At 53.8% G+C, this 26,641-nt stretch overlaps 2 protein-coding genes across 3 annotated transcripts; both read left to right on the forward strand.

Moving 5' to 3' along the window:
* The first annotated feature begins 6,320 nt into the window (after window positions 1-6,320).
* Window positions 6,321-9,590, forward strand: NME4 (NME/NM23 nucleoside diphosphate kinase 4). Its single transcript, XM_043915721.1, has 5 exons — window positions 6,321-6,549; window positions 8,021-8,154; window positions 8,398-8,499; window positions 8,596-8,708; window positions 9,159-9,590. The coding sequence occupies exons 1-5, from the start codon at window positions 6,459-6,461 to the stop codon at window positions 9,280-9,282; spliced, it is 564 nt and encodes a 187-aa protein (XP_043771656.1). The 5' UTR covers window positions 6,321-6,458; the 3' UTR covers window positions 9,283-9,590.
* A 1,433-nt stretch (window positions 9,591-11,023) lies between these two features.
* Window positions 11,024-18,262, forward strand: DECR2 (2,4-dienoyl-CoA reductase 2). 2 transcript variants are annotated; one of them, XM_043915719.1, is made up of 8 exons: window positions 11,024-11,243; window positions 12,409-12,477; window positions 12,806-12,857; window positions 13,429-13,564; window positions 15,015-15,139; window positions 15,208-15,301; window positions 15,453-15,557; window positions 17,304-18,262. In XM_043915719.1, the coding sequence occupies exons 1-8, from the start codon at window positions 11,164-11,166 to the stop codon at window positions 17,630-17,632; spliced, it is 990 nt and encodes a 329-aa protein (XP_043771654.1). In that variant the 5' UTR covers window positions 11,024-11,163; the 3' UTR covers window positions 17,633-18,262. The 2 variants fall into 2 exon arrangements, with proteins under 2 accessions (XP_043771654.1, XP_043771655.1); XM_043915720.1 differs by lacking the exon at window positions 17,304-18,262 and adding an exon at window positions 16,004-16,218.
* The last annotated feature ends 8,379 nt before the right edge of the window (window positions 18,263-26,641 follow it).

Here is a 26,641-nt window from a genome sequence, read left to right on the forward strand (position 1 = left end):
TTAATAAAGGTGTTTTGCTGCTTTAGAGGTGTTTTTGCTGTTTAATAGTTAATCATCGTAAATTGAGATTTTGTGGTTTCAGGTAAAGAAAAATATCAGGTTTTTCTCATGGTACTATTTTCAGAAATGTCAAACATGTTACTGTGATCCTTCCCATGTATTGTTTTATTGTCCAAGGAATTTACACTATACCTGAGATATGTGGAACATTATTTTTGTTAGAGTGAGAATGTTAGGCCATTGAGGCAAGAAGACTATGTACGGGACATTTAAGTATAAACCCTGTAATCGGAAACGTTCTAGATGAATGCTTAGGGGAAAAACATGGGGAAAAAAATATTGACGGAAGCACAAACCAATATCTGATGTAGTATGTGGTGACTTAAGGGGGGAGGTAACATTCATTCTATAAAAACTGAGCTATCCTAAAAATAAAAAAAGCTACCTCTTCTACGCAACCGTCTGTGTGTGTCTGTCTGTCTGCCTTCTTTCTCGCCGACGCCACTCATCCCTTGGCTACTCCTGGTCCTTCCAGGGCTGGACCTCGGCAGTTCTCCCGTGTCCCCATTTTATCTGGTTAATGACTGCTTCCTGTCCTGGGTGCTGGGCACTTAGGAACCAGGAGGTGAAGGGCCAGGAGCTGCTCTCAGAGCTCTTGGCACGCACTGAACCGGGGACGCGGTCCAGCGGCAATGGGGCCTGGTGACCACAGTGAATCCTGCTCCCCTCCCAGTGGAGAGTGACAGAGGGTGGCAAGGGCAGAAGATGGGTGCCAGGACAGGAGGCTCTAGAGTCAGCTCTGGTTGCAGGCTCCCCCTTGGCACCCCCCACCAACTTCCCTGGGGTGGCAGAATAGGGGTAAGCCTCCTGGGACTCCCGCTCCTAGAATAAGCCATCCACTGTGGCTCCCCCGGCAGTGATCCAAGGAAGAGTGAGAAGTCTAACATGCCTAAAGGGGGAATTCCAAGAGGACAGAAGAGAATGAGGAAGAAAAAAACATGAAATCTGGTGAAAGACGTTAATTTACAGATTCAAGCAGCTCAGTGTGTCCTAAGAAGAATGTGTAAAAGAAAATCACAGCCAGACACATCACAGTCAACTACTGAAAACCAAACAAAAAGAGAAAATGTTGGAAGCACCCAGAGAAAAATGACATTCAAGGGAATAACAGTTCAAACAATGAATGACTTCTCAGAAACAATGGAGCAGATAGAATGGGGGAGGGGGAAAATAGACCTACATGGTTGCAAAATTCCTGCATCTTACATGAAATGGCACAATATAAATTCTAAATAGTCTGAAATGTTAAGAATGTAATTACAATCCCTAGAGCAACCAATGGAGAAGGAAATGGCAACCCACTCCAGTATTCTTGCCTGGAGAATCCCAGGGACAGAGGAGCCTGGTGTGCTGCCATCTATGGAGTCGCACAGAGTCGGACACGACTGAAGTGACTTAGCAGCAGCAGCAGCAGCAAAGAAACTAATATAAAATAATGCTGAGGTATACCCCCAGATTAGGGCTTCCCAGATGGTTCAGTGTTAAAGAAATTGCCTGCAATACAGCAGGCACGAGAAATGGGGTGAGGCAGTGTCTATCCCTGGTTGGGAAGACCCCATGGAGAAGGATATGGCAACACACTCCAGTATTCTTGCCTGGAAAATCCCATGGACAGAGGTGCCTGGTGGGCTACAATCCACCCTGTCACAAAGAATCAGACACAGCTCAGCATGCACACATACCCCCAGGTCAAGGTATACCTAAAAAGCCAATAAATACATTAAATGATATTTTAAAATATTAATTTAATCCAAAAAGGTCAGCAAAGGAGGAAAAGAATATACATCAGAGGGGGCAAACACAAAACAAATAATAAAATAGGAGACCTGACTCACCACATCAATGTCCCTGTGTGTGTGTGTTTGTGCTCAGCGTGTCTGACTCCTTGCAACTCTTTGGGGTAGGATTTGCTTCTAAACTTGCATCTATGGCTGTGGCCTCAGGTCCACACTGGTTGTTGGCCAGAGACACGTGTTCTTCACCCCATGGGGCAGCAAGTGAGGGGGAACGGGAGGTGAGGTCACCTTCACGATCAGTGACCAGAGCCTCTCCTGCTGTTTCCTCCTTGTCACTGGGTGCAGTCCACACTCCAAGGGAGGGGGTTACAGGAGGGTGTGGGCTGAGCAGTTTACTGTTGTTGACTTTTAAAAGTTCTTTGTAAATTCTGATCAGATATATGAGTTGCAAATATGTTCTCAACTCTGTAATTTGTCTTTTCCCTTTCTTGGCAATTCCATGTTGTCCACCTGACTGGGTTTGGCCAGTTGAGAGTCTCACCACCAGCGAGGAGTCTCAATGGGCTACACTGTCACTAACATTTGGGATTTTCAGACTTGGAGATTTGTGCCGTCTTCATTTGCATTTCTCTGATTACTCCTGAGGCTGATCACTTTTGCACTGTTTACTGGGTATCTGGAATTATTCTTTGGAGAAATTAATCTTCAAGTATTTGCTGTGCTTCTTGGGTCATCAGTCTTTTACTCACTGATTTCTGGTCATGGAGCCCTAGACCTGCATGGGTTTTAGGCAACAGAAACATTCTTTCCTGTCCTGTGACTTGTCTTTTTCTTTCTTCATGGTCTGTGTGTGTGTGTATGTACTTTAAAAAAATTTTTTTATTTTATTTATTTTGGCTGCGCCAGGTCTTAGTTGCAGCATGCAAGATCTTCGATCTTTATTGTGGCATGTGAACCCTTAGTTGCAGCATGTGGGATCTAAGTCCCTGATCAGGGAATGAACTCATGCCTTCTGCACTGGGGGCATGTAGTCTCAGCCACTGGAGCATCAAGGAAGTCCTTGTGTGTGTGTATTTAACAGACCTTATTTCTGAGAAGTTTTAGATTCACACCAAAATTAAGCAGAAAGTACAGTTTGCAAACATCCCTTGCTCCCAAACATGCACAACCTCCCTCACCATCAGCATCCCCACCAGACCATGTGGTATAGTAGTTACAGCTGATGAATCTACACCATGAATCGCCCACAGTCCACAGCTTACATTAGGCTTCCATCTTGGTGGTGCACTCTTGGCAGGTTTGGACAAATGACAAATAAAGAATCTGCCCACAATGTAGGAGTCGGAGGTTCGATTCCTGGGTCAGGAAGATCCCCTGGAGAAGAGAATGGCAACCCACTCCCATATTCTTGCCTGGAGAATCCCTGGAACAGAGTAGCCTGGTGGGCTACAGTCCATGGAGTCACAAAGAGTCAGACAAGACTGAGTGACTAACACACACATACAGTAAATGACATGTATCTATCATTATAGTGTCATACAGGGTAGTCTCATTGCCTTGAAAATCCTCTGTGCTCTGACTGTTCATCCTTTCCAGCCCCTAAGCCCTGGCAACCAGGAGTCTACACTTCATTGCAGTGCAGTGGGTTCCCTTGTTGCAGAGCGCGGGCTCTAGGGCGCACACTCAGCTGTGGCACATGGGCTTAGCTGCGCCGCAGCATGTGGAACCTTCCTGCACCAGGGGTTGAATCTGTGTCCCCTGCATTGAGGAAGGTGGATTCTTAACCACTGGACCACCAGGAAAGTCCTGATTTGTAGTTTTTAGAGTATATGAAATCAAAAGGGAAATCAGATAGTACTTAAGGGACTTCAGGGCAAGTGAGACACAGATTCAGCTGCCAGTCCAGGAAGATCCCACATGCCCCAGAGCAACTAAGCCCATGGGCCACAGCTACCGAGCCCGAGATCCAGAGCCTGTGTACTGCAACAAAGAGTGGCCCCTATTTGCTGCAACTAGAGAAAACTGGAAGAAATATCAACAACCTCAGATACACTGCTGATACCACTCTAATGGAAGAAAGCAAGGAGGAACTAAAGAGCCTCTTGATGAGGGTGAAAGAGGAGAGTGAACAAATTGGCTTAAAACACAACATTAAATAAACTAAAATAATGGAATCTGGGACCATAACTTCATGACAAACAGAAGGGGGAAAGTGAAAGCAGTGACAAATTTTATTTTCGTGGGCTCCAAAATCACTGCAGACGGTGACTGCAGCCATGAAATTAAAAGATGCTTGCTTCTTGGAAGGAAAACTATGACAAACCTAGACATTGTATTAAAAAGCAAAGATATAAAAAAAAACAAAACAAACAAACAAAAAAAAGCAAAGATATCACTTTGCCAACAAAGTCCCTATAGTCAAAGCTACAGTTTTTCCAGTAGTCATGTACAGGTGTGAGAGTTGGACCATAAAGAAGGCTGAGTGCTAAGGAAGTATCAGGTGATACTATGGCCACCTGATGTGAAGAGCTGACTCATTGGAAAAGACCCTGATTCTGGGAAAGACTGAAGGCAAAAGGAGAAAGGGGCAGCAGAGGATGAGATGGTTAGATAGCATCACTGACTTAATGGACATGAATCTGAGCAAACTCCAGGAGATGTGCACAGAGGAGCCTGGCGTGCTGCAGTCCATGGGGTTGCAAACAGTTAACACAACTTCGTGACGGAAAAACAACAAGAGAAAGCAGCAATGAAGACCCAGTGTAGAAAAGAAATGAAAAATCCACCTTGGAATGCAGGGTATGTGGGTTGAATCCCTGTTCAGGGAACTAAGATCCCACAGCCAGGGGGGGACTAAGCCCATGTGCTGCAAACGACAGAGCCCATGGGCTCCAGAGCCCATGTGCCACAACTAGAGAGAAGCCCGAAACAAAGATCACAAGTGCTGCAACTAAGACCCAACGCAGTAAGAAATAAATCAACTTAAAAAAAAAGAAAGGAGGGACTTCCCTGGTGGTCCAAAGACTAAGACTCTGCACTCCCAATGTAGGGGCCCCGGGTTCAATCCCTGGTCAGGAAACTAGATTCCACATGCTGCAACTAAAGATCCCGCATGCCACAACTAAGACCCAGCACAGCCAAATAAAAAAATAATAAAAGTAAATATTAAAAAAAAAAAAAAAAAGTAAATATTAAAAAAAATAAAGAAAATACTCTGAGATGAAAGGAAATGAAGGCATATCAAAACAAATGGAATACAGTTAATACAGTGTTTAGAGGGAAATTTAAAGCTGTAAGTGTCCATACTAAGAAAGAAAAAAGATTACAAAACAATCATGTCCCATCTTAAGACAGTGGAAAAAGCAGGTCTCTTGTATTCAACATTTTACTGGAGATCCTGGCTATGGTCACCATGTTTCTCCCCTCTGGAGATTCCAGCCAGAGCAATTCATTAATAAAATGAAACAAACGGCATCTAAATTGGGGACCCTTGTGTGTACAAAATCCTGAAGAATCCAGTAAGCAACTATTAGAACTAATAAATGAGTTCAGCAAAGTTTTTGGGTACAAGATCTACATACAAAACTCAATTGTATTTTTATACTCTCGCAATCAACAATTGAAAATGACACTAAGAAAAAAACTCCATCCGGACAACACACAGAAACATACATGGGGACTTCCCCAGTGGTTGAGACTGTACTTCCAATGCCAGGGGCCTAGGTTTAACCCTGGTGTAGAAACTAAGATCCCACACACAGCGTGGTGTGATCAAATAAATAAATATCACAGCTTAAAAAACAAATTTTAAAGTATGTATGTTTTTTAAAAAAGTAATTACGTTAGATCCTGTGGATCTCAAAACTCAAATAGTTAAGCTGCCACCTTTTCAACCTGAACTGTACTATAAATGAGAATATCTGTGATTTCTGTTTATGATCAAGTCACAGGCATCGCAAGGTGTTTCAGTGAAGCTAAATTCCTCCTGCTCGAGGCCAGTTAAGAATAAGGGTGGGATTTTTCCCCATCCAAATGCCTTGGATGCCCGGCCTGACCTTGCCTGACCATGCAGGTCCATCCTCCCAGCTCACGGTGTCAATTCAGAGGGAGATCCAGATCCAGGTGGGAGCAAACCCCCCCCCCCCCGCATACCCCCCCCACGGCCGCCCAGCCCAGAAGCCGGCCCTGCTTCCAGGCCAGGGGTACAGGCACAGGAGGACCTGCATGAACTCAACAGGATACTTAAGGACTGCGTTGATATAAAAGACGAACACGACCCGTGCTGGGTTCATCACCATTATTCTTTTTTTCTTCTGATTTTAAACAGAAATTGACATTAGACACTTCCCAAGTCCACTCGAGTGAAACAGCGTCTGGGGGGAAGTGCGGGGGGGTGGGGAGTGCGGGGTGCAGGGGGGGAGGGGGAGGAGCCGTAGGCGCAAAAGCCTGGGGACGCTCGCCCTCCCTCGACTCCTACCCCTCCCTCTCCTTCCCCCAACCCGCCTCCCTCTCTCCCTCCACCCCTGCGGCCTCCTCCCGCCTCCCTCCTTCCACCCTTTCCCCCGGTTTCTTTCTCTGCCGCCTCCCCCTCCCTCCGCCCCTCCACCTCCTCCCAGGACCCTCTTCCCCTGCGCGCTCGGCCGGCGCCGGCGGCTGGGAGTCATGCGCTGCCTCTCCGGGCTCGCGGCGCTGCGGGGGTTGCTGTGCGGCGCCCGGGCCCTGGGCCCCAGCCTGCTCGCGCGCTCCTGCTCGGGTGAGTCCGCCCGCCTGGCGGCCACGCGCGGGGTGGGGCGGGTCGAGGAGCCGCCGGCCTTTGCTGACGCACGTGCGGCCCCGGCGCGGGGGCCGGAGGCCCGGGAGCAGGCGGGCTGGAGAGGCGCGCCCCTGGGGTTCCTGCCCCGCGGGGCCCCAGCGCTCACCGCCGCCGCCACCGCCCACTCCCAGCCAGGCCCCCACGGCCCCGCTCACCTCACCTTGCTCTGGGCAGGGGGTCCCAGGGCTCCGCAGCAGGAGGAAACCAGAAGCTTGGTGGCCACACTTTGTGCTTGCAGGGATCCCAGCGGGCCCAGGGCTCCTGCGTGAGGTCATTCTCAGCAAATGAACACTCCTATCCTGAGGCGTCTTTCCACCAGGCATATCCCTGCCTGGAGCCTTGCAGTTATCCAGGGGTCCTCCGCCCCCGCAGCTGGCCCTCGGGCGCTTCCAGAGTCCTGGGGTTCCAATACTGGCGAGGGTAAACTGCCATCTTCCGAGACAGGAGCCAGCTGGCAGCAGGCCAGGCTGGACAGCAGGGCCCCTAGGGACTGGGCTTAGTGGGGGGTTGGGGAAGAATAAGGGTGGGGGCCTTCCTGCAGTGCAAGGCATTGAAGGTACGTGGTGTGGTGGGCACCCGATGCCTGCTCCCCAAGCCCTCCTGGGGCTGGGAAGGCAGATGGAGATGCCCCCAGGGACACTGGCTCTTTTGGACCTGACTGCTCATCTCTTCTCCAGTTTTCTCCTCCCTCTCTGCAGGGCTTAGCCGCCAATCCAGGGTCTGGGCCCTTCTCCAGAGTACACTTGACCCTAGACCCAATGCCAAGGGTCAGCCTAACTCTGTAAGTTTTAGGTGGTAGGAGGGTGATGGCTGGGGGTCTCTCTGGCAGCGTCACGCCCAGAAGAGGAGGACTGGGGCAGTGTTGACTTTAGGACACTTTAGGTTTCAAGTGTCCTGCCTTGAAACCCCAACAGCAGCCTGGCCAAGGAAGGTGTCAGGGGAGGACCCTTCCCCCTTTCTCAATCCCCAGGCCCCTTTCTCTCTCTCTCCCTGTGGCCCAGTGGGAAAGTGCTTTTCACTCTCCCTGGTCCCAGAAGATGGATGCTGGGTCCCCCCTGATGTGGTAGTTTGGGGGTGCAGACAGTGTCTATGCTAGCTCCCCGAAGTACAGGCATGAACATCAGGACTTGTACTTTCTTTCCAGTGTGGCATCTCAGGGGCACAGCTCCATCATGGGCAGCTTCTCCCACTGCCTGCCTGGGTGGGGCCATGGCCCTGCGACAGGCTGAAGTCCCCAGGGGCCCACCGTGCTGGACAGTCCTGGCTGTGGGCACCATAATTCCTCTCCAGGACTGCTCTGGTTGAGGCAAACTCTGCAGTCTAGGGGACACCTGGGTCTTGGCAGGGGAACCCAGGTCCAGGAGATGTGAAAGGTGAGGCCATGGCAGCCCCGAGCCCCCCTCTTCTACAGGAGGACCCTCCTGGACCCAGGAGCGGACCCTGGTTGCGGTGAAGCCAGATGGGGTGCAGCGGCGGCTGGTCGGGGATGTGATCCAGCGCTTTGAAAGGAGGGGCTTCAAGCTGGTGGGGATGAAGATGCTGCAGGTACCAGGGCTTTGGGCCTGTGGGTGTCGCTGAGGGGACCGGGGTGGGGGCTGTTCTCAGCCCTGTGTCAGGACAGCCTCCTTGTGCTGGCAGTAGAAGGGGAGGGGCGGGGAAGTGTCTATGCTAAGCTGGAACGCCAGCCCTTGTCAGTGTTGTCTGCTGAGGGCCCTGCAGTCAGGATGCCACAACCACTGCCCTGGTGCCCGGTGGGGCTCCCTCTCACCCCTTCCCTCAATGCACCAGGCCCCAGAGAGGATCCTTGCTGAGCACTACCACGATCTGCAGAGGAAGCCCTTCTACCCAGCCCTCATCAGCTACATGAGCTCCGGCCCAGTGGTGGCCATGGTACCGTAGGGCCGCGGCGGTGGGAGGGTGGAGGGCCCTGGGTTGAGCCCTGGGTGACCCCCACCTCTCCCCACCTCCTCTATCTCTCTGCTGCAGGTCTGGGAAGGCCCCAATGTGGTCTGCACTTCGAGGGCCATGATAGGCCACACCAACTCTGCCAAGGCTGCCCCTGGCACCATCCGGGGAGACTTCAGCACCCACGTCAGCAGGTAACACACTCAGCCACTTGGAGCTGAGGACCAGTGCCCTAGGGGCTCAGGGTGGCGGCCTGTGCCCAAGGCAGAGCCACTGGGCCTGGGCGTCTTGCTAAGGGGAAAGCGAAGCCAGAAAACGATGGGAGCATGTCACACCTGATGTTGGCTAGTGCAGTATTTTTCAAAACCTTTTCATGTACACAGGAGATGATAAAGCATTCCCTGTGTTGTGTCTGTGCTCTGCCATCATGGTCTGTCACCTGACTTTACCTCCAGACACCCCAGGGGTTGGCCTGGGACAGATGCCAAGGTCAGGCTGGAACCCAGTTTTCCAGCTCCTCTGTTCCTTGCCCCTCTGCACCATCACTCACCCACTCCCCTAGACAGTCGGGGATGGGCAGACTCTGCCTAGGACCCCTGAGGTGCATGCTGAAGCCTGTGCCCTACCTTTGCCACCTGGCACAGGAATGTCATCCATGCCAGCGACTCCGTGGAGGGGGCCCAGAGAGAGATCCAGCTGTGGTTCCAGAGCAGTGAGCTGGTGGACTGGGCAGATGAAGGCCACTTCAGCAGCATCTACGCAGCCTGAGCACGCAGGTGCCCGCGGTCACCCCGGCATCCACTCAGGACCAGCTACCTCTGTTGACAAGAACTTGAGCTCACACCCATGCTCTGCCCATCTGTCCCAGACCACCTCCCTGTCCACCTTCTGCCCCACTCCAGCCACAGAGTGGTTGAGCCACCAACTTTATGTGCCTTTTAGTAGTATCCTAAGCCAGCAAGGGACTGGACCAAGTCCTTTCTGAACCAAAGTGCCAGACAAGCTTTGGGGTCCAAAAGCTGGTAGTGTGACCGTTCTTTCCCCAAAGTGGGGACATTAAAATTCACTGTGCTGTGCGTGGGAGTGGAGTGCTCATTATGGCCCCTGCCATCTCTGAGGTGGGAATGAGGCTTTATGCAAAGTTGTAAGCAGCTTGAAAGTAGAAATGAAGCTTACCATCTCACACACCAGGAGATCAAGAACTTTGTTGAATGTATGAGACAGGCGGAGGTCCAGAGGCCTCCAGCCTGAAATCTGGGAGCTCTAAGCTGAGCCACAGAGCTTGTGCTGTCCCTCAAGGAGGAGCCTTAGGCAGTTGTGAACAGGAGCAGGAAGGGGTAGGCAGGGAGCTGAAGCCGCCCCGTAGGCAGAAAGGCTGTGGCCTCATTGACACTACATATGTCACTCCTCATACCTGGCCCTCAGGTGTGTCCCTGGCCACTCGTCACAGGTACTGGATACTGCATGGCATTACACCAGCTGAGGCCGACTGGTCCTAACCATGCTTTATGACGTCTTGGCGACGCTGGCCTTGGGTTTCTCCCTGTGCCTCCACGTGAGGGCGCGGTTGAAGGGTCTGACCTTTGGCCATGAAAGGGTCATGTTTGAAGCTGTCTCTGGGGCTGGCCATGCGTGGAAAAGGCCTTCCTAGTTTCCCGTGACTTTCCTAGGCTCTAGTCTCCTTCCCTCTTCTTTGCAACAGGGAAGAGAAGCACCCGGGAGGGGAAGACATTTAAATGCTAAGCGAGTCCGAATACGTGTTTTTAAATGCACAGACAGGCCCAAAGCGGTGAGGGAAGCCGAGGGGCCCCGCGTCGGCCCGTGAGCTCCACCTCAGCCCGGAAACCAAATGTTCCCTGTGTCCGGCTGGCCCCGAATCCAGCACTGACACCCAATCTTGTGAAAAGGAGCCCAGAAAGCCGAGTTTCGACTCGCATTCACCCCACCTCCGCCAACGGGAACCAGCCCGGCGCACTGCGTCTGTGCCTGCCGCGGCGCGCACACTGACTTCCACTCCCAGCAGGCCGCGGGGCCCTGAGGGCGGGACGTTCTGGGAGAGGCTTGGGACGGGGAGGGGCGGGGCACCTGGGAATGGCGTGGGTCGCGGGGGCGGAGCTTCCTGGGGAGATTGAGAACTGAGTGGACGGGGCTTCCTGGGAGCAGCGACTGTCGCGGGGGCGGGGCGCTCTGGGAGGCGTGAGGACAGGGGTGGGCGGGGAAACTTGGGAGGGGCGAGGGTCATGGGGCGGGGCGTCATGGGAGGAGCGAGGGGCGGCCCGGCTTGAGAGGAGCCAGGGGCGCGGGGCGGGGCGTCCTGAGAGGAGCGTGGGGACGAGGGGCGGGGCTTTCTGAGAGGAGCGAGGGGCGCGGGGCGGGGCGTCCAGGGAGGAGCGAGGGGCGCGGGGCGGGACGTCCTGGGAGGAGCGAGAAGACTTGGGGCGGGGCCTCCTGGGAGGAGCGAAGGACGAGGAGCTGGGCTCCTGGGAGGAGCGAGGAGACTCGGGGCGGGGCCTTCTGGGAGGAGCTAGGGGACGAGGGGCGGGACGTCCGCGTCGCCTGGCTGCCTGCAGTCCTTTGAGGCCGAGGTTAGAGTCCTGGGGTCCCGGCGGGTCTCTGCTGCTTTTGCCACCCAGGCCTGCTCCGAGCGCCATGGCCCAGCCACCGGCCGACGTCAGCGAGGACGACTGTCTCCCGGAGTACCACCACCTCTTCTGTCCGGACTTGCTCCAGTGAGCGTCGCGTCTGGGGCGCCCCAGGGAGCCGGGCAGGGGGCGGGGGCGCCTGCGGTGCTCGCGGCGGGGGACTGAGGTTTTTCTGGGATGTGTGAGGACCCCAAGCCTGGTGGCCAGGCTGTCCAGATGTCCGGGTATCCCAGCGAGGCAAGTACTGGTGTTCCGATCTTTGTCCTGCGTGAGCATGTCCTGTTTATCGATGTGGAGGTGGGGACGAGTGTCAGAAAACAGAGCAAAGATCAGGAGGAGGAAGGATTAATTATTACCAGCAGCAGGTAAGGAGAACTCTGAAGATTTTCCCCAAAGCTGTCTCTCCGAACAGCAAATTTGGGGAGGTTTTAAGCTAAGAGTGCAAGCATCTTAAGAAGGGGTTTGGGTGGTTGACGACGTCCAAGCTAGTTCGTTAGTTCGTTAAAGTCATGAGTGTCAGAAAAAGTCACTGTCATCTCAGGTTCCCGTTGGTCAGGTTCCAGTTGGTCAGCACTTCAGGCTGATCTTTACCATCAAAGCAGAATTGGGAGACTTTACAACCAGTATATGATTCATATCTTGGCCATTGTTACTTCTCTTGCCTGATGACAGTTGTTAGTTTCTGTATTCTTCTGAGACCTGTTGAGGGCAGCACTGTGTCCAGGCTTAGATCACAGAATGGTGTAGGCTCCAAATGGCTTCTCTTATGTCAAGAAAAGCCTGCCTGTTTCTCTTTCTCCATGAATCTGCTATCCTATCCATTTAGAGGGTGGCAGGAGGAAGGCATATGTTTTGAAAACATTTCTCATTAATTGATAGCTTTCTGCATAGAGACTTCTAGGTTGAAATCATTCTTCCCAAAGATTCAGAAAGCCAAGGAATGCAGGCTTTCAAAAGCGGTGTTTCTCAAATTTGACCCAAGTGCCCGGTGCAGAGGGTCAGTGGAAGAGCACCTCCCCCATCCCGATTCAACAGCAATCCCTTACTCTTTTTATTTTTTATTTAAACAAATTAGAATTTAGAATTTATTTATTTAGGTGCACTGGATCTTAGTTGCGGCATGTAGGGTCTAGTTTCCTGACCAGGGGTGGCCCCTGTGCCCCCTGCATTGGGATCATGGAGTCCCAGTTGGTGGACCATCAAGGAAGTCTGAACAGGGGCCTCTGTAAAGAGTCTCTGTTTTTTCTCTCAGGGACAAGGTGGCTTTCATCACGGGTGGTGGCTCTGGAATTGGGTTCCGGATTGCTGAGATTTTCATGCGGTAAGTGAGCACTGCTCTGTGTGGTCCATGCCCCATCATGCTGCCCCCTCCTCCTTGGGGGGGGCCTGGGATCCTGGGCAAAATGCCAGTCGGTGGTGGGAACCCCTCTAGTTCCAGGTCCGTCAGAGAACATTTGAAAGGGGTCCTGCCACAGTCACTCAGCCCACGTAGGCCTCTGGGTCCTCTGCCAGCTGTGCCTTCAGCCCCGGGCTGATGTCTAAGTCTGAGAGACCCATGGGGGAGGGGCCCCTTAGATTGCTGGGCAGGAGCTCTGCTGGGTGTGTCCCTTGTGCTTTGCTGTCCTCATTCCTGCTCTCTGGCTTTGCAGGCACGGCTGCCACACAGTCATCGCCAGCAGAAGTCTTCCCAGAGTATCGATGGTGAGGGGGCTCTCCTGTGCCCAGCCATCCATGGGTGACTTTGGGGGCCAGGAGCCTAGACCTGGAAGGTCCTCAGGTCCAGAGGGTGACCACACCAAAACCAACCTGTCTCCCAAATACGGAGCTTCAATGGAAGTGCTCCTCAGGGACACTCTCGTGTTTTTACAGCATCTAATTATCGGGTCCTGAAAAGCGACCCTTCTGTTGGGTGGTACTGTGGCCCCAGCAGAGTTCTCTGGGCTCAGCAGGTTCTTGAGGGGGGAACATATCTCCCCTGCCACAGCTGGTCTCAGCACAGGGACTGGACATCAGCTGGAGCTGCTGTTGACCTGTGACCAGTGGCCTGGAAGGTGATGAAAAGGGAGAGGGTATAGGATGTCTTAGTGTCCACCAGGGGTTGTGGCCCTGGGGAGGACCGCTTGGCAGCTGTGCCTCCCCAGGGTGGGTTTCAGCCACAGAGCCCGGGTCCCTGGCAGAACCTGGCTCGTCATCCTCATTGGATCCTGAAGGGCTGTGCCTCCAGGAGAGGCCAGCAGGCTGCTGCTCACCTCTCTTCCTGTCTGGCTTCTAGGCTGCCAGAAAGCTGGCCACTGCCACTGGTCGGAGGTGCCTCCCTCTGTCTCTGGACGTCCGAGCTCCCCTGGCCGTCGCGGCAGCTGTAGAGCAGGCCTTGCAGGAGTTCGGGAAGATCGACATTCTCATCAACTGTGAGTCCCTGCTGAGCATGACTGGGGGCTTCTGACGTGTCTGCAATACCAGACCTTCCTGTTTGGACGCCCTGGAACTGTCCTGGCTTCAGGTCACTGTCTCAGCCCAGCTGTGCCCCTGCCGGGTCTATGCAGCCGTGGCTCAGGAGGATGCCCTGAGAACTAGGCTGAATCACAGAGAAGGGTCACTCTCATGTCTTGAAGTTCCCCATTGAGGAAAAGGGAAGACACATGACTGTTTTAGCATAGTTTTATTTTTCAATACTTATTTATTTATTTGACTGTGTCGGGTCTTGACAGTGGCGCGCAAGCTCAGTATTTGCAGCTTGAAGGCTTGGTTGCCCCGAGGCATGTGGGACTAGGGATTGAACCTGCGTCCCCTGTGTTGCAAGGTGGATCCTCAATCACTGGACCACCAGGAAAGCCCCTGTTTTAGTACAGTTTTAGATTCACAGATTGAGCAGATAGTATAAACAACTACTCATACCACACTCCTGCCACACACACACACACACACACACACACACACACACATGTTGTGTCTACTATGAATACCTTGCATTTGTTACAACTGTTAACTGTAGTCTCTACATTCAGGTTCATTTCTCCTGAAATTTCCTTTAGAAACTTCCAGCGTGACAACATACTCTAGTAAAAATTAATTTAAAAAAACCCCCAAAATTAGTGTATCATTTTCCTGCCATTGACAAAGTCATAAGCTGGGCAGCTTAAAACAGCAGGAACGCATTCTCTCACAGTCTGGAGGCCAGAGATGTGAGACCAAGATGTGGCGGGCCATGCTCCCACAGGAGGCTCGGGAGAGTCTATCTGGGGCCCGGCTTGTGGCTCCTGGGGCTGCTGCCTGTCATCCCTTGGCCCCTGGCTGCATTCCTCCAGCCTCTGCTCTGTCCCTCTGTGCATGGCTGTGTCCACTTTAAGGACAGCAGTCCTTGGGTTTAGGCCACCGTATTCAGTATGATCTCATCTTATCTTGATGACATCTGCAAAGACATGTTTCCACATAAAGTTAAGTTTACCCACACTGGGCTTCCCAGGTGGTGCAGTGGTAAGGAACCTGCTTACCAACGCAGGAGACACAGGAGACGTGGATTCGATCCCTGGGTCGGAAAGATCCCCTAGAGAAGGAAATGGCAACCTGCTCCAGTGTTCTTGCCGGGAAATTGCATGGACAGAGAAGCCTGGCGGGATTACAAAGAGTTGGACATGACTGGACACTTATAGCCATGACACGCATCAGGTGTTGGGATCCACTGAAGAGTGTATCTTTTTGAAGCACACGATCCAACCCATAACACCTGCTCTGCCCCTCATTCAAGAGTTTGTCCAAATGCTGAGGTTTCCTCCGTGGCTGGCCTGGACCACCCTGAGGACGCAGATGCTTTGATTGCCCGGGGCTCCAGCACCATCCGCTGTCTCCTTCCACCCGCAGGTGCAGCCGGGAACTTCCTGTGTCCCGCCAGCTCCTTGTCCTCCAACGCCTTCAAGACTGTGATGGACATCGACACCTTGGGCACCTTCAACGTGTCTCGTGTGCTCTATGAGAAGTTCTTCCGGGTGAGTGTCCCGAGGCGGGGGCCTCCCAGGCCTGGCCGTGCGCTCACTGCCCCCCTCGTGTGTTGCAGGACCATGGAGGGGTAATCGTGAACATCACTGCGACCCTGGGCGCTCGGGGACAGGTGCTCCAAGTGCACGCAGGCTCTGCCAAGGCGGCCGTGGGTACGGGCGCCCCCCTGGTCTGCCCGCCTGGGTTCTTCCCCATCCCCGGGGGCTGGCAGTGTCCCAGCAAAGCTGTGCCGCCACCCCGTCTGGGCTGCCCCAGAGGCCGAGCAGCCCTGCTTCTCCCTCACACGGCCTGCCTCCCCTGCAGATGCGATGACGCGGCACCTGGCTGTGGAGTGGGGCCCCCAGAACATCCGCGTCAACAGCCTTGCCCCTGGCCCCATTAGTGGCACTGAGGGGTTCCGGCGTCTGGGTAAGGCTCCTTGAGCGGGTGCTCCCCCGGGCACAGGCCCCACAGTACCTCCAGGGGCTCCCCTCCCACCTGGGTGGGACAGGCCCGGGATCAGAGACAAGCGCTCATGGCTCCCTGGGTGGGCAGAGTCCATCCCCAGCCTGGGGACAGTTCACACAGCCCAGCAGGGGGCTAGGGGGTAGACTTGGGCAGCTGCCCCTAGAGCTAGAGCCCAGGGGCTGTTGGCCTTGTGAGCTGCACACAAAGGGCCCCGCTGAAGCCTCCAGAGCCTTGGCCATGAGCAGGGACAGGCCTTGTGCTGGCTCCACAGTGGGGTTACTGGGCCCGGCCCAGGACAATGCTGCTGGCGTCCCCAGAGTTACAGGATGCTGCTCAGGGGAGGCTGGCAGAGGAAGGTGATGGCCCCTGGGTCCTGGGACTTGCCTGAACCTCTTCCTCCCTCCCAGGTGCCCCACAGGCCAGCCTGTGGGCGAAGGTCCTGGCTAGCCCCCTGCAGAGGCTGGGGAACAAGACGGAAATTGCCCACAGCGCCCTCTTCCTGGCCAGCCCGCTGGCATCCTTTGTGACGGGGGCCCTGCTGGTGGTTGACGGGGGGACCTGGCTGACGTTCCCTAATGACGTCCAGTCACTGGCAGATTTCTTACCCTCAGCTAAGCTCTAGGTGATGTCCCACTCCCACCGTCAGGGTCACCTGTGTGCTTGGCCCCCTTCCCAGACACCCGTCTTGTGGCCAGGGGTCACTGCGCTGGGCCTGACGCTTGCCCCTCAGTCTCTTACCTGTGTTTCTAGATGTGCTCTTGGGCACCCCGGGCTCCCTGGCTGCACACGTGGGGCGAGGCCTGGATGGGTGCCGGGAGGGCCCAGCCCCATGCAACTGTGCTGCAGACCCTAGGGCCTCCCTGCAAACCAGGACTAGCAAACTCCTCTGAAGCAGACAGGAGCCCCCCTCTTTGGGTGGCCCTGGGCGACCGGCTCTGGGGGCCTGAGGGCCTGCTGGTCCTGCTTCCCGTCCTCCCCAGCATCCCAGGGGCATGGGCAGCCCTCAGCCTAGCCCCGGAGCAGCAGCTTCCTCTGAGGTGACTGAGGAGGTGCAGGCCCCCTGCTCCCCACCTCCTGGGTCCCCGTCACAGGGTGGAGACAGGATGTGGACTGGTTCCTGTCCCGTCGGAGGTGGTTGTGGTGAAAGGACACCCAGGCCTCACAGTGTTCGGCCTCCCCACAAAGCTGTGGTTGGTGCCAGCTTCCAGAGGGACCCCTGGTCTCAGGGGTGGGCCAGCTTGTAAGACAAGTGATGCTATTCGGCCCTCTGGTGTGCTGGCTGGCAGACACAGCCAACAGACAGGAGTCTGAGCAAACTCCAGGAGACAGCAAAGGACAGAGGAACCTGGAGTGCTGCAGTCCATGGGGTCGCAGAGTCGGATGTGACTTAGCATCTGAACGACAAGATGCGTTCTCAGTCCTCCAGACACACAGAGTGGGGTGGGGGGTGGGAGTGGAGGAGGAGGCAGCAAGGCCCCAAGCAGCAGGAGGGCGTGGGTGCTGGGCAGGCCCCCCAGTCACGGGTGGAGAGTGCTGGGGGAGGGCGGGGAGGAGGCAGGGGGCCACCGTGTCCGCCTCAGGAGACACACAGGCCTGGTGGCCTGCTGTCCCCCCCTGCCTGCCACTTACTCCCCCAGGGCTTGTAGGGGGCCGGCCTGGCGTCCCTCGGTGCCCCAGTGACCTGGTGTCTGCTGCCGCTTCTGACAGGCACTGGACAGCGCGCTGCAAGGGACTGGTCCACAGCCCACTCTCGGACCCCAGACCTGCCACCCGCCCGCCTGCCCAGCCTGAGCGCCAGACCCAGCAGTCCCAGCCAAGCATTTGAAGAGAGACCGGCCCTTCCTCTAGGAGCGGTGCTGCGCCCACGCGCCCTGCCCACGGCCCTATCTCTGTGCGCAGGGAAGCGGGCAGTGACCAGGCAGGGACCTGGCCATACACCCTCGGGCGGCCTGTGGTCCAGCACCTGGCCAGGCCCCCGGAGTGTGCCCCGGCCCAACCCAGGGTCAGCGCTGCCCTGCTGCCCAGCGCCCACCTAGGCTGGTCTCCTTTCTCTCCTGCCTGTGTCCAGGGGGTGCCTCCAGGTGGTTCCCGCAGCCTGGGTGGAGAAGAGAAGGTGGTTCAGGCTGTCTTCCCTGCTCTCCCGCTTTGAGACCTTTGCTTGACAGAAATGCCAAACCGGGAAGGCCGGAGAAGTGTGTTTGAGCGCTGCCCCCAGGCCTGTGTCCTGCATCCTCTCCCCCGGGTGTGTGGGCTGCAGACAGGACCTCTGCTGGCACAGGTCACGGTGCTCCCGCCTGCCCTGGAGAGGACTTAGTCCTTGGTCGTTGGGGGCTCACTCTCTGGACCCTCCAGGAGGCCTGGCCCCATTGTTACCCTCCCTCAGGCCCGGGGGAGGGGGAATCTCTGCCTCAGTTGTTCCCCAGTGACCGCTCTCTGGCACACATTCAGGTCAGGCCCTAAGGGGGCCATTTGGATCCTGGGCTTGTTTTCTGTGCTGTTAAAAACTTCAGCGTACTTAGAGCTGTTGGTGTGCCCTCTAGCTGGACAGGTGGCTCACTGCCCTCCTCTGCACCCTCTCCCATATCATCTATTTGCATAAGCACAGCTTCTAGAGTTTTGCCAGAAAATGCATTTCCTTAAAAAATAAACGTTTTACTATAAAATTATATATTCAGTGGACTTCACAATATTTTTAGAAGGAGAAGGAGGACACTTGGACACTGGTGGTCTGGGCGCTGAGAGGTAGCAGTGTGTCTCCGTTTTGTCTTTTTCCTATGAAGAGTTTAGAAAACCCTTTGTCTGATGCCTGAAATCCCCCCTCCCCGCAGATGAAGGGAGCCTAGGAGCAAGGGAGGCTGTTGGCTCCCCGGGTGGGAGGGATGTCCTCCGAGGCTGGTCCTGGTGCTGCCACTCGCTCTGGGCTTGAGCCCTCTGCCCCTGGCACCCGCGCCCACTTGAGTTCCTTCCCGCCCTCGCGGTGCAGGGGCAGGGAACCCAGTAGGCATAAGAGTCTTGCTTGCCGCTTAAGCAGAGGCCAGGAGGTCTATCAGCAAGGCAAGTGGGCACTTGCGATGGCGGGAAGGCAGGTCCCGGGGAGAGGCAGCCACAGACCCCTCATGCCTGAGAGCTGGAGCCTGCTGTCCCCGAGGAGATGGAGAAGCCCCGGGGAGGCTGTCCCATCAGCCACATCCGAGGGCGTGGGGCGCGGCGGCTCAGCTCCTGGAGGACGAAGGAGAGTGGCAGGCGGTTCCGAGAGTGAGAGTGAGCCTCTCATTACTGCTAGTCAGGGTGCTCCAGAGAAAGGCAGCCAGCGGGATATATATAGATCCACAGGAGGAGATTTATTATAGGGACTGGCTCATGTGACTGTGGGGGCTGAGAAGTCCCATGATCTGCCGACTGCGAGCTGGAGGCCCGGGAAAGCAGATGGTGTGATTCAGTCTGAGCCCGAAGTCCCAAGCACCAGGGACTTGACGGTCCAGGGCAGAGGCTGAGGGACTTGCGCTTCCTGTGCTGCCACTGCTGAGGGCAGGTCCTCCAGGCACTGAATCAATGCGACTCTCTTCCAGAAATACCAGGTGACCAGCCACCTGGGCGTCCATCGGCCCCGTCCAGTGGACACAAAGTTGCACACACCGTGAGGTCTGTCCCCCAGTCTTCATCATCTGCATGTGGTGGTCAGCTCACCTGTAAGAAATTGGCCTCGCAGACTGTCCTGGGGTCCAGTGGTTAAGAATCCACCTGCCAGTGCAGGAACACAGGTTCAGTCCCTGGTCCAGGAAGATCCCACACACTGGCGGGCAACTGAGCCCCATGTGCTGCAACTACTGAAGCTGGCTCGCCCTAGAGCCCGTGCTCTGCACCAAGAGAAGCTGCCACAACGAGAAGCCTGCATGTTGCAACTAGAGAAAGCCCACACGCAGCAATGAAGACCCAGCGCAGCCAGAAATAAACTGCTAAATAACTTTTAAGAATCCCCGACTTGAAAAGTTGAAGAAATTGACCTCGCTGTTCGGTTAGTCCACCAGCCCTGGCTGTCGTCCCGCAGATCTAGGATGGCTGCGGGGTGCTCGGTCACAGGCATGCCTGGCACCTATCACTTGCTCACTTGCTGGCTGGGCTCTGGACGGGCTGGCAAGGAGGGCCAGGTGCACATGGTGACCGGCCAACATGGGACCCAGCAATGGCACTTGAACTCGGTGGCAATTGGCAGAGAACTAGGTTGTCCCCTTCTTCTTTAACAATCTCTAAAATTCTCTTAGAAAGATTCACTGAAACGAAGGCTCATTTTTCATGCATGAACCTCAGCTGCGGAGGCTGGTTTATAGGCCCTGCCCACTCCGAGTCCCCCTGCTGTGGGGTGAGCCTGTATCCTGTCTTCTCAGCACCGTACATAAAAACATCAAGCCACAGCAGAGGCTGCCCACCGCCGGGGTTCAGCCTTCCAGCCCCTGCTCCACGCTGCACACTCTGTTGAGTGAATATATGAATGACCCCAACTTGTTCACCCTTGTATGGAGTCATGTGGGGTGTCCCCAAGGTTCCCAAGGCATCATGCAGGGAACCTCAAAAATTGCCTTAAATAAACATAGTCTCGGGGAGTTTCCCAGCCCACTCCTCCTGTTGCCATGGTAACCTGGTAACCCACTGGCTTGCCCCTGTTTTGTCTTGGGTCACCTCGAAAGGACTGGAGACTGTGCAGTGCTGGCTCTGGGTCCCTGGGTGGCGTACTCCCCACTGGTCTTTGGTGGCCCAGAGGGCCCTGTGGGACCGGCCGGGGCCAGGCCGCCCGATGCAGGAGGAGACTTGAGAGGCTGAGGCTGACCGCACAGGATGCGGTCCGCCCACCGTGCACGCAGAGCCCTTTGCCCGGAGCCCTGGCTGGGGGCCAGCATGAGCACGACTGGCCCTCCTGAATTTCCTCTCAGCCAGAGACGTGGCCTCGCTGAGTGACGCAGGGAGAGACGCTGAGCCCTGGGCAGGGTTCTTGTGTGGTCAGGCCCAGCTCACCTTGCAGTGGTCAAGCCCTCAACCAGGGCTGCATGTCCAGGCAGGCGTCCTGCTTGCCCCAGGCTCAGCCCTGAGGCCCAGGCATGCTGCAGCCGGGCAGCTGTGTCCTCTTGGGCACAGCAGAGGGGCCCTCTGGGGTGGGGGCTTCTCAGGCTGCGGACAGGGTGTGGGCTCCCTCAGGCATTTCCCTCTGGGCACTTGGGCCAGTCTCTGCTGGATGCTAGAGGGGAAGCAGCAGGAGATCCTGGGACCTTCCCAGACTCCAGGGGTGGGATGCTCTGGAGCTTGGGGATGAAGCTGGGGATTGGGGTCTTCCTTCTCCCACCTCCACCTGCCCTGTGAACCTCCCCTCCCCTCGCTGCCCATCTGCTCTTTGTCAGACTCCCTGTGTGCAAGCTGTGACCCAGCCCCCTGCAGAGAGAGTCAGCATTCCTTCGGTCAGACACGGGTCCCAGTTCGGGTCAGGGTCTGGCTCTTGCCCAATAAAGGAGGCCAAGGGTTGATTTCAGGCTTCCCTTGGGGCTCAGCTGGTAAAGAATCCTCCTGCAATATAGGAGACCTGGATTTGATCCCTGGGTCGGGAAGATCCCCTGGAGAAGGGAATGACTACCCACTGCAATATTTTTTTTTTCCACTGCAGTATTTTTGCCTGGAGAATTCCATGGACAGAGAAGCCTGGCGGCTACAGTCCATGGGGTTGAAAAGAGTTGGACATGATTGAGCAACTAACACACACACACACGCACACACACACACGAGTTGATTACATCATGTGAACCTGGCAACTCCCAACACTTCTAGAACATGCATGTGAGCAGGCATCCCATGTGGGTCCTGACTCACACCAGACACAATCACTAGAGACCAATGTGCAGACTAGCATGCTGAGTGTGTATGTTTGTGTGTGATTGCATGAGCCTTGGGTCCCCTTGCTGGCAAAACCTGAGACCCAGCCGGAGACAGCAGAGGCTCCCTGCTCACTTCTCTATCCGACTCGACTCTTCTGTCCTAGGTGTCTTGGCGAACCAGCTCCTTCCCTGGATTTCATATTTACCACTGCATTCTGGTTCAGGTCTCTGGGATCAGATCTACTTTACGCTGTCAGCAAACAGATGCTTTTCAAACACTTTAGTCACTTATTCACTGATTGACTTGCATCATTTCCTAGGTGACACATGTTATATCAGTATGTGCTAAGTTGCTTCAGCCGTGCCCGACTCTGTGATCCTATGGACAGGGCATGAAGTTCATTAATTGAAGTCCCAGAGGATAACTTTATCTGCAACTTTGGTGTATCTGGGGGGCACCTCATCGCATGTATACATCAGAGCATCTTGCTGAAGACAGCACTGACAGAAGTCTTCTGAAGAAGGAATAAGGAATGTCAGAAATCTACAGAGTTAACTTTTAACTCTTCCACCATCATGTGTAATTTGGACAATTTTTACCCCATGGGAGGACAGTGCTAAGAATCAGATCTTCACCTCTGGAAACCGTGACCTGAGGCTAAAACAGGAAGTCCTGGATCTGTGTACAAACCTCGGAGGCTGGTCCTCGGCGCCCCTCCCCAGACACGGGTTGGGATCCTGGCTGCAGGGGAGGCTTGGAGGGTGTGGACGTGGGCACCACAAGGACTGGAGATGCCTGTCGTCACAGGAACTGCAGAGTGAGACGTCAAGATAAGGAAATCATCCAAACCTTGGCTGCCTCAGGAGGAGTTAAATTGTGACTTACAAACTCATGGTCTATTTTTACTCTAAGAAATGTACTTTACTAAATTTGAAAGTGAGAAAAAACCCTTCCCCCCTGAATAAATATCAGTAAACACAAGTGTGGACTGCGCCCCCGGCTGCAGGAGCCACGGGAAGGGTGGGTGTGATCTAGACCTAAGTCGACCCTGCTCTTGGTGTGCTTACCCCATGCAAAATGCTTATGTCGTTTTCAAAATCACAGATTGAAAATATCTGGCCAGCGGTTTTTGTTTGCAGCTTGATTGAGGTATTATCAGCATTTGACAGATTGCGAATGAGTGACAAGCAGAGTTTGGTGAGCTCCGACTGTCTGCGTCCCTGAACCACAATCAAGAGGACAGACACGCCGGGCGCCTGCAAAGCCTCTCCCCCAGCTGGAAGGCCCCTTGCCTCTCTCTGCCCCTCACCCCAGGTTACCCAGCGAGGGTGGTGGCTCCGGCCGGGAGGGCGAGGCCAGCCTCTTCTGTGGGAGAAGGTGGGACACACGGCAGGGGCGTGGCCCACAGCCGAGGTCAGAACCCTTTCCGGGGGCGCCCGGGGGCAGGCTGCCTGGTGGCCCCACTCCTCCCTTGCTCTGACCCCATCTCAGGTCTGCAGCAGGTCCCTTCTTCCTCCCGAATAGACCTCTGCCCTTTCCTGCTGGCATCACCAGGGCCACTCCCAGGCCTCCCTGGGGGCACTGGGGTCACCCCTAGCCAGCTCAGATGCTTCCCCTTGACCTTGGGATGGCTCCTCCTGGACTTGGAGCTCCATGAAAAATAGAGCCAGGCTGCCAGAAGGGGGCGCTTTGAGGCACATACCACTCAACAGCACAGATCCCAATATCTGCCACTGTTTTAGTACCCAGCAGCAGGAAGCAACAATTTCTCTTGTTTAGCCACAGTCCAGCCAATGAGAGCTTGTCACAACTCAGCCAGTGAAAAGCCACTGCACTGTGAACTCCCAGTTTCCTCCAATGGACACTTTGTTTATAACAGCCTCTTCCAATCCCCCCTTCTCCTCTATAAAAGCAGTTCCTCGCCTTTGCTGGCCATAATTGTATGTCTCCAGTTATAAATCTTTGCTGCTTCTGAATAAACCCATTTTGCTGGTAAAATAGTCAGTTTTTTAATTGTTTTAGGTTAACACTGGCATTGTGATCTCAGACTTCTCAGACTGCAGAATTGTGAAACCTAAATGTGTTTTTTAACCACTCAGTATATGGCATTTGGTCATAGCAGCATGAGCAGACTAAGACACCAATCTATGATGTGTTTGGCGTCAAACAGAAAGCGAAGTTTTTAAAATTAACTTGTACTAAGGTATAATTTACATATAGTAAAATTCATTCTTTGTAGTGTACAGTTCTGTGAATTTTGACAAACAATTTCAGTTATAGAACCACCATTACAATCAAGGTATGAAACAGTTCCCTCACTCCAACTAATTTCCCTTTCCCCCAGCTCTGCTCAATCTGATTTGTGTTCCTTTACTTTTGGGAAGTTTAAAGTTTAATGTATTTAACTTCAAATCATTCTCTTTGTTTGTAATTTTTACTCTTATGTAAGAAATGTTCCAGCTCCAAGATCATAAAGATATTTTCCAAAGTCTTCTAAAGCTTTTAAAGTTTGTATTTATTTATTTATTTTTTTCTGGCCACATCTTGTGGCCAGCAGGATCTTAGTTCCCTGACCAGGGTTTGAACCTGCACCCTTGGCAGGGGTAAGTCCTGACCACTGGACTGCCAGGTGATTCCCTCACTTTCCACTTTTATGTCTTTGATTTCTCTAATTATTACTATTTTTTATTTCTCTAATTATTTTTTGTATGTGATGTCACTTTGGGATCTAGTTGTAAGGTTTCTGTACAGATAGCTATACAAAAGTCGATCTTTTCTTTATTATTAGTAAAGTCACCAAGGATAAAAATAATGGGTTTGACTACTAAAAATTAAAGATTTATGTCTAATTTTCTCCAACAGAGATCACAATGGGGTCACAAGCAGGGAGAAGATATTTGCAGTATCAAAAACTGATGAGAGATTTCCCTAAAGAAAAAGTCAGAGAACCCAAAAGAAAAACAAGCAAGCGCTCCAAGTGGGCAGTTCACAGACCCTAGTTGGTGAGTAAACATAGCAAGATATGCTCCACCACACTAGCATTCAGCTAAATTCAAATAAGACAAGATGAGATGCCATTTTAAGTTCATCAGACTAGCAAAAATGGGGGAAACATATGTAATGTCCACTATAATTTTTGTGTTTCCTCTTTTTTTTTTTTGAGATATGCATTAAATAAGAGATATTTGTGATCAGATTGAGCCTTGCCTGTCATCCCCCTACCCCGCTGCTGTCAGTGGCCAGCTCTCACCCAGGCAGTGGAGAGGCCCTTCCCCAGGGGAGACCTGTGCATTCTTCCACTGAGGCTTCCTGACCTACTTTCCCTTTGCTCCCCTGTCAACAGTTCTGTGCTAGGAATCTGCTGAGTCACCCTGCTGGTCTTTTTCCCATCTTTCTCCATAGGTCAAAGGTCACCAGGGAATCGGGATTAAGGAGACCCATTTGCTTGAGAGTACCAAAAGATAAGTGTTTATCCCAGGTACCTTTCAAAAAGAAGGACTCATAGAGGGAGGTTTTCACAGACAGTCACTCAGGCCTAAATGCCAACAGATGTGAGCTGCACCCACCCCACCCTCTCCCTTCCTCTTCTGTGTACCTGTTACATGGCTAAATTAAAATGTGCATGGGGTGGGCGTGGAGGAGCAGGTCAAAACAGCAGCTGGGGCTGATTCCCTAGAGCTGGTTCATTTTGTCTTGAATGTTAGAGATGGAAAATGTCTACGTGGATGCTGGAGGTCCAAATGACTGACCAGGAACTTGTCACCTTTAATGTTCCAGGGACAGAGTCTCTTGAAGTGGTCCAAGCAGGAAGGTGCATGTTCTCCATGCTGGGCTTCTGTTTGGGTACATCGGCCAGCCAAGGAATGCAGACTTTTCATGAACTGGCACAGCAGCAAGAGAGCTGTTTCCTTGAGGGTGCAGCCCTTGCCTCATTTGGTTTCACCTCCCCCATGTTAACATCCTTATTTAGAAAAGTTGACACATCACTATAAGTACCTTTAAAAGCTGTATCTGGCCAAAGGCATCAGTCCAATTTCAAATTCTCACCAAAACTGGAGATGATTTTTTTTCTGGCTGTGCTGAGTTCTGTTGCAATGCACAGACTCTGCATTGTTGCATGTAGGCTATCTCCAGCTGCGGTGAGCAGGGCCTACTCTCTAGTTGCGGTGCCTGGGGTTCTCATTGCAATGACTTCTCTTGTTTCAGAGCACGGGCTCTAGGGAGGGTCAGAGAAGGCAATGGCAACCCACTCCAGTACTCTTGCCTGGAAAATCCCATGAACAGAGGAGCCTGGTAGGCTGCAGTCCATGGGGTCACACAGAGTCGGACGCGACTGAGCGACTTCACTTTCACTTTTCACTTTCATGCATTGGAGAAGGAAATGGCAACCCACTCCAGTGTTCTTGCCTGGAGAATCCCATGGACGGAGAAGCCTGGTAGGCTGCAGTCCGTGGGGTTGCACAGAGTCAAACACAACTGAAGTGACTTAGCAGCAGCAGCAGCAGCTAGGGAGGGTGGGCTTCAGTAGCTGTGGCTCCAGGACTTAGCAATTGCGGTTCATGGGCTCCAGAGCATTTGGCTCTGTAGTTGCAGCACACGGGCTTAGCTGCTCTGTGGCATGAGTGATCTTAGTTCTTGGACCAGGGATTGAACTCGTGTCCGCTGCATTGGCAGGTGGATTTTTAACCACCGGACCGTCAGGGAAGTCCCTGGAGGTCATCTTTTTTCCCCTTTGAGTGCAGTATCTTCCTCATGAAAGCATAGAGCTCTTATAAGAAACTGAGAATATAGTTTTTGGGTTGGGGGTATTCCTTCACCCTTCTTTTCCCAATGCCGGCCTCACAAACACTGGGGCCACATGTCCTGGGATTTTGTCATGGCGGATGACTCAGTTAACCAACACCGCTCCTCACAGTACGCCTGGAAGCAGGCTCAGTCTCCTTTGGTTCTCGCCATAGCTGTTTATGAACACAGCCGGGGCAGTGCGTTCCCCCCGCATCTTATTACGGGCTCTAGATGGAGCCTGTAATGCTACATGCACCTTGCCTGGGGCCTGGCAGCTTACGGACTCCCATCTGCATGTCTCCACTTTTATGCCTGCTGCAACGTGCCTGTGCTGCTGTCTGGCGCCCTGTGTCCCCACTGACGACAGTGACATCTAGAGAAACAGATGTCAGTTGTCAAAG

Source organism: Cervus elaphus, chromosome 10 (genome assembly GCF_910594005.1).
Source record: "Cervus elaphus chromosome 10, mCerEla1.1, whole genome shotgun sequence".
NCBI lineage: Eukaryota > Metazoa > Chordata > Mammalia > Artiodactyla > Cervidae > Cervus > Cervus elaphus.

What these genes read in the sequence shown, in the direction of transcription:
- NME4 (XM_043915721.1), top strand. Translation starts at nt 6,459, where the DNA reads ATGCGCTGCCTCTCCGGGCTCGCGGCGCTGCGGGGGTTGCTGTGCGGC. An exon ending in GCTCGCGCGCTCCTGCTCGG is followed by an intron (nt 6,550 to 8,020) that starts GTGAGTCCGCCC and finishes CCTCTTCTACAG; the next exon opens with GAGGACCCTCCTGGACCCAG. An exon ending in TTCAGCACCCACGTCAGCAG is followed by an intron (nt 8,709 to 9,158) that starts GTAACACACTCA and finishes CACCTGGCACAG; the next exon opens with GAATGTCATCCATGCCAGCG.
- DECR2 (XM_043915719.1), top strand. Translation starts at nt 11,164, where the DNA reads ATGGCCCAGCCACCGGCCGACGTCAGCGAGGACGACTGTCTCCCGGAG. An exon ending in GTCTTCCCAGAGTATCGATG is followed by an intron (nt 12,858 to 13,428) that starts GTGAGGGGGCTC and finishes TCTGGCTTCTAG; the next exon opens with GCTGCCAGAAAGCTGGCCAC. An exon ending in TGAGGGGTTCCGGCGTCTGG is followed by an intron (nt 15,558 to 17,303) that starts GTAAGGCTCCTT and finishes CGCTTCTGACAG; the next exon opens with GCACTGGACAGCGCGCTGCA.